The sequence below is a fragment of the Mobula hypostoma genome, chromosome 4 (assembly GCF_963921235.1).
Source record: "Mobula hypostoma chromosome 4, sMobHyp1.1, whole genome shotgun sequence".
Lineage (NCBI taxonomy): Eukaryota > Metazoa > Chordata > Chondrichthyes > Myliobatiformes > Myliobatidae > Mobula > Mobula hypostoma.
Genome location: NC_086100.1, coordinates 117,066,773 through 117,080,397, shown reverse-complemented (window position 1 = coordinate 117,080,397; position 13,625 = coordinate 117,066,773). Strand labels below are relative to the sequence as shown.

Here is a 13,625-nt window from a genome sequence, read left to right as displayed (position 1 = left end):
ACAAGCCCTGCATCACCAGTGACCTGCAAGAAGTTTTGAATATGAAGAAGAAAATCTTCAAGTCTGGAGAAAGACAAGTACTGAGGTGAGTACAGAGTGAACTGATGATAAAGCTGAGGGAGGGCAAAGAATCCTACAAGAGGAAGCTGGAGTACAAGCTCCAGCACAATAGCACAGGGGACGTGTGGTTGGGCATGAAGCAGATCAAGATTAAGGAAAGGAAGATGGAGGGCTGCCTGGATAGGGCCAACGAACTGAACTTGTTTTTCACCAGGTTCAGCATGGGACCTCTTGCTGTCCCCTCCTCCATGTGCCCAAACCACACACCCTCTCTGCCCCTGAAGCTTTCTCCCTACACCCCTCCCTCCCCTCTGGTGAATGCTTGTGTTCCAAACCCCTCAACTTTGGGGTATCCTATCTCCATGGGGGTGACCACCCTCCCCCACCTGATTGTGACTGCAGGTCAGGTTAGGAGACAGCTGGAGAGACGACATCAAGGCAAAGCTGCTGGACCAGATGGTATCAGCCCAGGGTATTGAAGGCCTGGGTGTGCCAGCTGTCTGGTATTTTGCAGCATCTTTACAATTTGAGTCTGAGTCAGGAAAAGATGCCAGTGCTATGGAAAACTTCCTGCTTAGTTCCTGTACCCAAGATGGTGACTCCATCTGATCTTAATGACTACAGACCAATTGCCCTCACATCTCATGTGATGAAGGTGCTGGAGCGGCTGGTCCTGACGTACCTTGTACCACAGGTGAGATTTTCAGTGGACCCGCTACAGTTTCCCTACCAACCCCATGCGGGAGTGGATGATGCCATCATCTACCTGTTCAGAGAGCTCACTCCCACCTGGATGATGCTGTGGCATTGTGAGAATCTCATTTCTTGATTTCCCTAGTGCCTTCAATACAATTCAGCCACTTCTGAGTGAGAAGTTGCAAAGGATAGGCATAGACAAATCCACTGTCTCCTGGATTACTGACTACCCGACAGATAGACCTCAGTTTCTACACCTGGGGTAGTTCTCTGTCTGAGATGGTGGTAAGTGACACTGGAGCCCCACAAGGGACTGTCCTGTCTCTGTTTCTGTTCACACTGTACAGCTCAGACTTTCAGTACAAATCTGAGTCTTGTCACTTGCAAATTTTCTCAGATGACTCTGCGGTGGTTGTGTTTATCAGAGATGAGCAGAAGTCAGAGTACAGAGGACTGGTGGACAGGTTTGTGGAATGGTGCCGGAGGAACCACCTGCTCCTGAATGTGGCCAAAACTGGGGAGAAGACAATTGATTTTAGGAAGAAGAGGACTGTGAAGTGTCCTGCATACATTCTGGGAGGAGAAATTGAGGTGGTGAAGGAGTGCAAATACTTGGGTGGTCACCTCGACAACAGACTTGAGTGGAAAACTAGACTGTTTACAAGAAAGGGATGTGCAGAGTCTAATTTCTAAGGAAGCTGAGATTCTCCAATGTGTGCAGCAGGATATTATAGATCTTTTACCAGTCTGTTGTAGTGAGTGCAGTCGTCTTTGCGGCTTTATGTTGGGGAGCAGCATCGGTACTGGTGATGCAAAAAGACTAAATAAACTCATCAAAAAGGCTGGATCCGTCCTTGGATACAACCCAGACGCTCTTGAGTTAGTGGTGGAAAGGAGGTCACTAAACAAATTGTTATCCATTATGGACAATCAGGCACATCCTCTCCATGACCGACTGAAAAAGCAGCAGAGCACCCTTTCGAACAGGCTCATTCAGCTCTGCGCTCACAAGGATCGCTACAGAAAATCTTTCCTATCCAATGCAATAAGCATATACAACATTTCATCTCTGTACAACAGGAGAACACATATCAGAGTACAATAGTCTCTACTTTATTATTTTGTTCATTATTATTTGGTGCTTTATTATTAGTTAATATTATTATTATATTTATTATTATCGCTAAGTGTGTTTTTAAATGTTGCTGCTGTAATGAAATAATTTCCCACTCAGGATCAATAAAGTACTTATTATTACTGTTATTATTACCTTTGACATTTAATCCCTGAGCTCTAGGAATACGTGGATATTTCAATTTTTCTCTTAGAGACCACGAAATTTGAATGAGATTATTTATGCTCTATATCTGATAATATTTAAGGAAAGGTTAAAGTACAGTAAGTTATCAGAAATTATATGGCTACGTATTTTACATTTATAATTTTCCAAGGAGAGATAAGAGTTAGAACAGTGGCTACCGCACTTACCCGCTTTCTGATAAATAAAGCTGTAAGATCATTTTATTTCTCTCAGGATGCTCCCACCATTGGGAATATATTGGAACATTTTCTGAACACTTTGTGCATGGCTTATTTCTGTCGGTCTTGTTAAAAATTACCATTGCTATCTAACATTGTCAGTTATGACATTTTGGCTTGTTGTTGAAATTAATATTTTCGCAGCTGTTTAATCACACTCTGGCTCTCTCTGTTTTCTTGATGCTGCAGTTGCAAACATACTGTGGCGAGAGGAAGGTACTGAAGCAAGTTCTTGTCTTGTAGTGATTATGTACTTGTCACCTTTCCATTACTGGAGTAATTGTTAAAAATTGATTTATCATTAAAGCTATTGCTATGAATGTTTCCATCCAAACATTTAAATAAGTACTGTTGGTAAATAGTAAATTACCCTTGGGACATTTTGTAATAGCAAGTACATAACTGCTGGCCATTAATAGCAGTAGTGCTATAAAATTCTCTAGAGAATGTTTAATAGCTTAGACCAATGCTATAGATTATTGTTTACCCGGGTCACATTGAACCACTGTAAAAAAAATTATGCATTGCATCTGGTCTAAATATAGATTGTTTATACACTAGAATTTATACTGCTTTTAAAAATAAACAAGGGAAGTGCATAATTGGTCAGCCAGCTTCTGGAAAAAGACTACAATGTTAATTTCAGTGGGATCTTCCTCAATATAGTTCAGGAAGTAGCATAGTGGCAATGGTGGCAATGATAGGTGAATTTTCCCTTTTTTTTTCCTGCTTACTGATTGAATGTGCACTTCCAGCCTTATTTGTTCTAATTTCCATCTCCTGTGTTGTAATATTTCCTTTTATCTTTTAAACCTGCTTTTCATGTTTTGTCTCTCACTAGGGTTGGGAGTAGGAAACATGTTCTATATATTTTATGAAGATGGGATCAAGGTGATTCAGCCAATTGAATGTGAGATTCAGAGGCACATTAAGCCCTCGGAGAAACTCCTAGGGCATCAGGTAATTGTCTTTCTGTAATTGCATTCAAAGCTATTGATTCATGGAGCAATGTCAAGGAATGTCACCATTTCCTGCAATGCTGCTAGCCCAGGCTCCACATTTGTTGTGTCTTCAAACTGAGCTAGTCACCACTAGAAATCTGTGTCTTCTCTCACTTTCTAAAGCTTGCCCCATCCAGTTGCAACATTGCTTTTCCTTGGATAAACCAGCAATTAATTTGTCATTTTATTTTCTTTCAAGAGAGAAATCATTGTATTTATAGAGTGAATAAATAGCACCTGAAATATTAACAAAGTATGATTTTGCATTTGAATTCATTCTTGTGTTACAGAGAATGCCAATAGGATCAGTTTGTGATGGATATATGTTTGTTTTAATGGGCAGACCTTGTGAACCACTGCTGTCTTTTTCACAATGAGGAGGGTCTTTTAGGGAACATTAGAAGGCAATCCAATCAGTCAGTGTGTGAATGGAATTGCTTGAAAGAAAAACAGTGTAAGCCTAATGGTTTGAACACTAGAGAATACCAGTAAAACAGGCTGCAAACAGAGTAAGTGACGGCCCTATAATCATTTTGTTATGCACCTGTCATATACTTGGTTAACATCAACATTCTCAGAACATCAGAGTGTTTTGTGATTTGAAGACTGTCAGGGAGTGTAGTGCTCCAAAGAACATCTGGATCTAGGAGCATCAGGATCAAGGTAGTTGACTTTCACGGTGATGCCTGGCAGCAGAGACCCTGGTGTGTACATGATAGGTTAACCTCAATGAAGTCAATCTACCGCGAATACACAAGTTTGCACTGAGAATTGGGAGTGAGGTCCAGATCTAGGGTATGAAGTGTGGATTGGGCCTCAGGAGGCCTGGGATTTGCTTTGTGGTAAGGAGACAAAGGTTGGAAGGAAATTGGGAGTCAGTATTTGGGAGTCAGTTTTACACGTGCACAGGCCTGAATACAGGACTAAACAGAGGGATTTACCTGAGAAACCTTCCCATATATAGTTAATAAAGCCCAGTTGTTCCATAAGTGGCCACTGCCTGACTTGCTCTCAGACCAATGAGACAGCCTAGAGAGAGGAGTTGGAAGAGCTCAAGGCCTGGAACCAGACAAGAAACCTCTTCCTTAATGTCGACAAGACAAAGGAGACAGTTTTCAACTTCAGAAGAACTTGCACACTCACAACCCCCATTGATGACAAAGCAGTGGAAACTGCAAGCAGTTTCAAACTCCTGGGAGTGAACATCAGATGGTCCCAGAACATATCCTTCACAGTCAGGAAAGCGCACCAACTCCTCTACTTTCTGAGGAGGCTGAAGAGTACTGGACTTTGCACATCCGTACTCAGGTCATTCTACATTTGCGCAGTAGAGCGTATCCTAACAAGCTGCATCAATGCTTGGTACGGAAACTGCCCTGTGACAGACAGGGAGGCTCTACAATGGGTAGTCAAAACTGCCCAACGCATGTTGGCCTCCAACCTACTTACCATCAAGGACATATACATAAAAATGTACTGGAAAAGGGCCAGTAACATCATAAAGGATTCCAGGCACACTGCTCATGGACTGATTGTGTCACTCACATCAGGGAGGAGACTCTGAAGCATCCACACAAGGGCCACCAGACTCAAACAGTTACTTCCCCCAAGCAGTAAGGCTGATCAACACCTCCACCCACCAACTCACTACTCCATGCTTCCATCCACCACTACTTTATTATTTCCTGTCAGTCACCTTGTGCAAAGACATTCCTATGCTTAGCGTCAATTTACGGACATACAATCTACGTCAGGGGTCCCCCAAGCTTTTTGGCACCGCGGACCGGTTTAATATTTCTCAGTATTCTTGCGGACCAGCCGACCGAGGTTGGTGGTGTTCAGGCAGGGTTAAACTCACCTCAACATGTCTTTTACAGTTAGGGTTGCCAACTTTCTCACTCCCAAATAAGGGACAAAAATAGCAGTCAAATCCCGGAACACTTGTTTACCCCGTGAAAGACTACCATGACCATGAAGCCTTGCACGGGCACCTGTGTGCGCATGTGTGAGTGACATGTGCATATGTGACATGCGCATGCGTGTACGTGCCGATTTTTTTTCCACAAATCGGTTTTGGCTTAATCTTCCCAACTACATTGTACATACATTATTTCTACTTTATTTAGACTGTGCTGTTATCATACCATTCCTGCTTTTACTATATGTTAGTGTTATTTTAGGTTTTATGTGTTATTTAGTATGATTTGGTAGGTTATTTTTTGGGTCTGGGAATGCTCAAAAATTTTTCTTCACTTTACGCCATTTCGGCATGAAAGGTTTCATAGGAATGCTCTACCTTAGCGGGGGAAATACGGAACAAACCAATTTAGCCCAATATACGGGATGTCCCGGCAAATATGGGACAGTTGGCAACCCTATATTCAAGTTCAACAGTGCGTGACAGGGAATGAGGAAAGGTGCAGCTGACTCATATCATTTCCTCGCAGCCCGGTAGCACGATTTGCGGCCTGGTACCAGTCCGCGGCCCGGTGGTTGGGGACCGCTGATCTATGTATAGAAACAATCTTGTGTATTTATATTTATTGCATTTTTTTTAATTATTTTGTGCTCTTTATCTTTTGTGGGTTTTTTTTTATACTGCATTAGATCTGGAGTAACAATTATTTCATTCTGCTTTACACTAGTGTACAGGAAATGACATTAAACCATCTTGAATCTTGAGAATTAGATTCCTGCATAACATTCCAAAAGGAACATTACACATGAAGTGATGCCATTGAAGTATGCCAACACTGGATTACCACAAGAGTAGAGGTACCCAGTGGAATTTCCAATCTCAACTCCTGTCATCAAACAGGCATGTTTTGAGAATGAATGTTTCGATGTTCTACAGGGCACCACGTGACTTGGTTTTTAAGAGACATCCTGCATGCCTCAAGTCCAATGGAGTCAGTGATTGTCTATCACTCCAAAGATGACTGAATAATTTTGGCTCACATTAATGCAGTAGCTCAAGTTGAAATTTCTAATGGATGTTTGCAAATCCCTTCATGGTCTGGCCATCACTATCATTAACACTCGAGATATTTGTGTTCCGCAAATTCTAACTGCTTGGGCATCTTAGTTGGGGTAGTTTTGATGTCCTGTCTTCAACTGCCAAGCCTTTAAGGTTCAAAGTTCATTCTGTAAATACCTCCATCTTTTGAGAGTGCAGAGATTGCATGTTCCTGCCAGGATTAAAAGCAGAGTCAACAGGCACAGGGAACCTTGGTTTACAAGAGATATTGGAGATCTAGTTAAGAAAAAGAGAGAGGTGTAGAGCAAGTATAGGCCACAAGGAACAATTGAGGTACTTGAAATGTCAGAAAATACTAAAAAAGGGAAATCAGGAAGGCAAAAAGAAGATATGAGGTTGCTTTGGCAGATAATGAGATAATGTTAAGGTAAACCTGAAGGGTTTCTACAAGTATATTAAGAGTAAAAGGATAGTGAGGGACAAAATTGGTCCCCTAGAAGATCAGAGTGGTCGTCTATGTGTGGAGCCTCAGGAGATGGGGGAGATCTTAAACAGTGTTTTTGCATAGTATTTACTCAGGAAACTGGCATACCGTATATGGAAGGAAGGGAAACAAGCAGTAGTTTCATGGAACATATAGAGATTAAAGAGGAGGAGGTGCTTGCTGCCTTACAGCAAATAAAGGTAGATAAAATCCCCGGGCCTGACATGATATTTTCTCAGACATTGAGAGAGACTAGTGTAGAAATTGGAGGGGCCCTGGCAGAAATATTTAAAATGTCCTTAGCCACGGGTGCAGTGCTGGAGGATTGGAGGGTAGCTCGTGTTGTTCCATTGTTTGAAAAAGGCTCCAAAAGTAAACCAGGTAATTACAGGCTGGTGAGCCTGACATCAGTAGTAGGTAAGTTATTGGAAGATGTTTTGAGAGATTGGATATACAAGTATTTGAACAGCCAAGGACTGATTAAGGATAGTCAGCATGGCTTTGTGCGTGGTAGATCGTGTTTAACGAATCTTGCAGAGTTTTTCGAGGAGGTTACCAAGAAAGTAGATGAAGGAAAGGCTGTGGATCTTGTCTACATGGACTTTAGTAAGGCCTTTGACAAGGTCCCACATGGGAGGTTAGTTCAGGTGGTTCAGACACTAGGTATCCATGGAGAGGTTGTAAACTGGATTCGAAATTGGCTGTGTGGAAGAAGACAGAGAGTGGTAGTGGATAATTGCTTCTCAGACCGAAGGCCTGTGACTAGTGGTGTGCCTCAGGGATCTGTGCTGGGACCATTGTTGTTTGTTGTCTATATCAATGATTTAGATGATAATGTGGTAAATTGGATCAGTAAGTTTGCTGATGACACTAAGATTGGAGGCGTGGACAGCGAGGAAGGCTTTCAAAGCTTGCAGAGGGATCTGGACCAACTGGAAAAATGGGCCAGAAAATGGCAGATGGAATTTAATGCAGACAAGTGTGAGGTGTTGCATTTTGGAAGGACAAATCAAGGTAGGACATACACAGTGAATAGTAGGGCACTGAGGGGTGCGGAGGAACAAAGAGATCTGGGAGTTCAGATATATAATTCCCTGAAAGCGGCACCACAGGTAGACATCAACAGTAGGTAAATTATTGGTAGGTGTTCTGAGAGATCGGATATACAAGTATTTGTAAAGAAGGCTTTTGGCATTCTGGCATTCATAAGTCAATGTATTGAGTATAGGAGTTGGGATGTTATGGTGAGGTTGTGCAAGACATTGGTGAGACCAAATTTGGAGTATTGTATGCAGTTCTGGTCACCTAACTATAGGAAGGATATCAGTAAGATTGAAAAACTGCAGAGAAGATTTACTAGGATGTTTCTGGGTCTTCAGGAGTTGAGTTACAGGGAAAGATTGAACAGGTTGGGACTTTATTCCTTGGAGCGTAGGAGAATGAGGGGAGCTTTGATAGAGATTTATAAAATTATGAGGGGTATAGACAGAGTAAATGTGAGCAGGCTCTTTCCACTTAGATTAGGAGAGATAAATACGAGAGGACATGGCTTTAGGGTGAAAGGGGAAAGGTTTAGGTGGAACATTAGGGGGAACTTCTTCTCTCAGAGAGTGGAACGAGCTGCCATCTGAAGTGGTGAGTGCGGGCTCACTCAAGTTTTAAGAATAAATTGGATAGTTACATGGATGGGAGAAGTCTGGAGAGTTATGGACTGGGTGCAGGTCAATGGGACTAGCGGAATGAAGTTTCGGCACAGACTAGAAGGGCCGAATGGCCTGTTTTCTGTGCTGTAGTATTCTATGGTTCTATCTGTACTTCTTGTTGATAAGAAAATGACACAGAGTGAATGCTGACTTTCAGGATGACGAGATTGAATCTACCAATACAATACGCACAATACTTCAGATCACTCTATCTAGAAACCATAGAAACCATAGAAACTACAGCACAGAAACAGGCCTTTTGGCCCTTCTTGGCTGTGCCGAACCACTTTCTGCCTAGTCCCACTGACCTGCACACGGACCATATCCCTCCAACCACCTCCCATCCATGTATCTGTCCAATTTATTCTTAAATGTTAAAAAAGAACCTGCATTTACCACCTCACCTGGCAGCTCATTCCATACTCCCACCACTCTCTGTGTGAAGAAGCCCCCCCCAATGTTCCCTTTAAACTTTTCCCCCCTCACCCTTAACCCACGTCCTCTGTTTTTTTTCTCCCCTTGCCTCAGTGGAAAAATCCTGCTTGCATTCACTCTATCTATACCCATCATAATTTTATATACCTCTATCAAATCTCCCCTCATTCTTCTATGCTCTAGGAATAAAGTCCTAACCTATTCAACCTTTCTCTGTAACTGAGTTTCTCCAGTCCCGGCAACATCCTTGTAAACCTTCTCTGCACTCTTTCAACCTTATTTATATCCTTCCTGTAATTTGGTGACCAAAACGGAACAGAATACTCCAGATTCGGCCTCACCAATGCCTTATACAACCTCATTATAATATTCCAGCTCTTATACTCAATACTTTGATTAATAAAGGCCAATGTACCAAAAGCTCTCTTTATCACCCTATCTACTTGTGTCGCCACTTTTAGGGAATTTTGTATCTGTATTCCCAGATCCCTCTGTTCTACTGCACTCCTCAGTGCCTTACCATTAACCCTGTATGTTCTACCTTGGTTTGACCTTCCAACGTGCAATACCTCACACTTGTCTGTATTAAACACCATCTGCCATTTTTCAGCCCATTTTTCCAGCGGGTCCAAGTCCCTCTGCAGGCTCTGAAAACCTTCCTCACTGTCTACTACACCTCCAATCTTTGTATCATCAGCAAACTTGCTGATCCAATTTACCACATTATCATCCAGATCACTGATATAGATGACAAATAATAATGGACCCAGCACTGATCCCTGTGGCACACCACTAATCACAGGCCTCCACTCAGAGAAGCAATTCTCTACCACCACTCTTTGGCTTCTTCCATTGAGCCAATGTCTAATCCAATTTTCCACCTCTCCATGTATACCTAGCGACTGAATTTTCCTAACTATCCTCCCATGCAGGACCTTGTCAAAGGCCTTACTGAAATCCATGTAGACAATATCCACTGCCTTCCCTTCATCCACTTTCCTGGTAACCTCCTCGAAAAACTCCAATAGATTGCTCAAACATGACCTACCGCGCACAAAGCCATGTTGACTATCCCTAATAAGTCCCTGACTATCCAAATGCTTGTAGATTCTGTCTCTTAGTACTCCCTCCAATAACTTACCTACTACCGACGTTAAACTCACTGGCCTATAATTTCCCAGATTACTTTTCGATCCTTTTTTAAACAACGGAACAACATGAGCCACTCTCCAACCCTTCGGCACCTCACCTGTAGACAGCGACATTTTAAATATTTCTGCCAGGGCCCCTGCAATTTCAACACTAGTCTCCTTCAAGGTCCGAGGGAGCACCCTATCAGGTCCCGGGGATTTATCCACTTTAATTTTCCTCAAGACAGCAAGCACCTCCTCCTTTTCAATCTGTACAGTTTCCATGATCTCGCTACTTGATTCCCTCAATTCCATAGACTTCATGCCAGTTTCCTTAGTAAATACAGATGCAAAAAACCTATTTAAGATCTCCCCCATTTCCTTTTGTTCCGCACGTAGCCGACCACTCTGATCTTCAAGAGGACCAATTTTATCTCTTACAATCCTTTGGCTCTTAATATACCTGTAAAAGCTCTTTGGATTATCCTTCACTTTGACTGCCAAGGCAACCTCATGTCTTCTTTTAGCCCTCCTGATTACTTCCTTAAGTATTTTCTTGCACTTCTTATACTCCTCAAGCACCTGATTTACTCCCTGTTTCCTATACATTTCATACAACTCCCTCTTCTTCTTTGTCACAGTTGCAATATCCCTTGAGAACCAAGGTTCCTTATTCCTATTCAATTTGCCTTTAATCCTGACAGGAACATACAAACTCTGCACTCTCAAAATTTCCCCTTTGAAGGCTTCCCACCTACCAATCACATCTTTGCCAGAGAACAACCTGTCCCAATCCACGCTTTTTAGATCCTTTCTCATTTCTTCAAATTTGGCCTTATTCCAGTTCAGAACCTCAACCCTAGGACCAGATCTATCCTTGTCCATGATCAAATTGAAACTAATGGTGTTATGATCACTGGAACCAAAGTGCTCCCCTACACAGACTTCCGTCACTTGTCCTAACTCGTTTCCTAACAGGAGATCCAATATTGCATCCCCTCTAGTTGGTCCCTCTATATATTGATTTAGAAAACGTTCCTGAACACATTTTACAAACTCTAAACCATCTAGACCCCTAACAGTATGGGAGTCCCAATCAATGTATGGAAAATTAAAATCCCCTACCACCACAACTTTATGTTTCCTGCAGTTGCCTGCTATCTCTCTGCAGATTTGCTCTTCCAAGTCTCGTTGACTATTGGTTTGTAATACAATCCCACTAATGTGGCCATACCTTTCCTGTTTCTCAGCTCCACCCATAAGGACTCAGTAGACAAGCCCTCTAATCTGTCCTGCCTGAGCACTGCTGTAATATTTTCCCTAACAAGCAATGCTTTTCCCCCACCTTTCGTTCCCCTGCCTCGATCACATCTGAAACATCGGAACCCTGGAATATTAAGCTGCCAGTCCTGCCCCTCCTGTAGCCAAGTTTCACTAATTGCTATAACGTCATAATTCCACATGTCAATCCTCGCCTTCAACTCATCCGCCTTCCCCGCAATACTACTAGCATTGAAATATATACACCTCAGAAGATTTTTACCACCACTCACAACCTTTCTATCAGCGGATTTGCTTGAACTTTTAACATCATTTATTTTCACCCCAGCCACACTGTCAGCTCTGACACTCTGGTTCCCATCCCCCTGCAAATCTAGTTTAAAGCCTCCCCAATAGCACTAACAAACCTCCCTGAAAGGATATTGGTCCCCCTGTAGTTCAAGTGTAACGCATCTCTCTTGTACAGGTCCCACCTGCCCCAGAAGAGGTCCCAATGATCCTGAAATCTGAAACCCTGCCCCCTACACCAGTTCCTCAGCCACTTGTTCATCCTCCAGACCATCCTATTCCTACCCTCACTGGCACGTAGCACAGGTAGCAATCCTGAGATTACTCGAGGTCCTGCTTTTCAACTTCCTACCAAGCTCTCTATACTCACTCTCCAGGACCTCCTCACTCTTCCTTGCTATGTCATTGGTACCGATGTGCACCATGACATCTGGCTGGTCACCCTCCCACTTCAGAATGTCATGCAAGCGATCAGAGAGATCCTTGACCCTGGCACCCAGGAGGCAACAAACCATCCTGGATTCTCTGTCATGACCACAGAACCTCCTATCTGCACCTCTAACTATCGAGTCCCCTATCACTACTGCTCTCCTCTTTTTCCACCCTCCCTTCTGCACTGCAGAGCCAGACCCAGTGCCAGAGATCCGGCTACTGCAGCTTGTCCCAGGTAAGTCATCCCCCCCAACAGTATCCAATGCAGTATAGTTGTTGTTGAGGGGAATGGCCACAGGGGAACCCTGCTCTGCCTGCCCTTTCCTCTTCCCTCACCTGACAGTGACTCAAATTCCTGTCCTCTGCTAGTCCTTTTAACATTTAAGGTGAGAGAGGGAAATGGGAATGGGGAATGGTGAAGGAGGGGGAGGGGGGAATTTACCGTAAGTTTGAGAAATTGATGTTCATACCATCAAGTTGGAGGCTATTCAAATAGAATATAAGATGTTGCTCCTCCAACCTGAGTGTGGCCTCATTGCGGCAGTAGAGGAGGCCATCGTGTGGGTAGCCTCCAACCTGATGACATGAACATTGATTTCTCAAACTTCTGGTAAATCTCCCACCCCCTTTCATCATTCCCCATTCCCATTTCTCTCACTCACCTTATTTCCTTACCTGCCTATCACCCACCTCTGGTGCTCTTCCTCCTTTTCTTTCTTCCATGGCCTTCTATCCTCTCCTATCAGATTCCCCCTTCTCCTGCCGCGCATCTCTTTCACCAATCAACTTCCCAGTTCTTTACTCCGCCCCTCCTGGTTTCACCTATCACCTTGTCGTTCTTCCTCCCCTTCCCCACCTTCTAATCCTCACGCCTCATCTCTTTTTCTCCCCAGTCCTGATGAAGAGTCTCTGCCTGAAACATTAACGGTACTCTTTTCTATAGATGCTGCCTGGCCTGCTGAGTTCCTCCAGCTTTTGGTGTATGTTCCTCATCCTCTGCCTGTCTTTTCCACTTGTCTGTCCTTTCGATAGATTGTGTTTCCTTGGATATTAAGCTCCCAACTACAATCATCTTTTAGCCATGGCTTTGTGATACCCACAACATCATACCTGCCAATCTCTAACTGCATTCTACATTAATGACTTAGGTGTGACAATAAAATGGAAATAGGTACGTAATGGTCAGCATGGATTCAGTGGACAAACAGCATTGTCACTCTATAACTCTCTGAAGGGTCCTCATATGTTGCAACCAGATTTGCTGATGTTAAATGGGAAAACAAATTGTGTGTGATGGATACAAGCAATATTGATAGACAAAGTCAGTGGGCAAAAAAATTGTCAATTGGGGTAAAAAAATTGGGAAATGTAAGGTTATCCATATTGGTAGGAAGAATGAAAAAGCAAAATATTATTTAAATTTATTATTATGATTAAATTTATTAGTATTTTTTTAATTTATAAGAGACCACAGATGGATGAATCTGAGAGTCCACATATGTGAGTCCAAATTGTAGCAAACACCTACATCACTGGAATGGTAGACACCATTGCAAATAGGATAGAATGTAAAAGTAGTGAATGCTTACTACAGCTCTA

General features: G+C 42.8%; 1 protein-coding gene across 2 annotated transcripts in view; it reads left to right on the top strand.

Moving 5' to 3' along the window:
* Positions 1-13,625, top strand: part of fstl5 (follistatin-like 5) — a 792,341-nt gene that overhangs the window by 694,082 nt on the left and 84,634 nt on the right. Inside the window, exons 11-12 of one of the 2 annotated variants that reach the window (XM_063045028.1) lie at positions 2,485-2,511; positions 3,137-3,255. In XM_063045028.1, coding sequence (XP_062901098.1) covers positions 2,485-2,511; positions 3,137-3,255 — 146 coding nt within the window. The remainder of the gene's footprint in view (positions 1-2,484; positions 2,512-3,136; positions 3,256-13,625) is intronic. The other variant, XM_063045029.1, reaches the window with a different exon arrangement.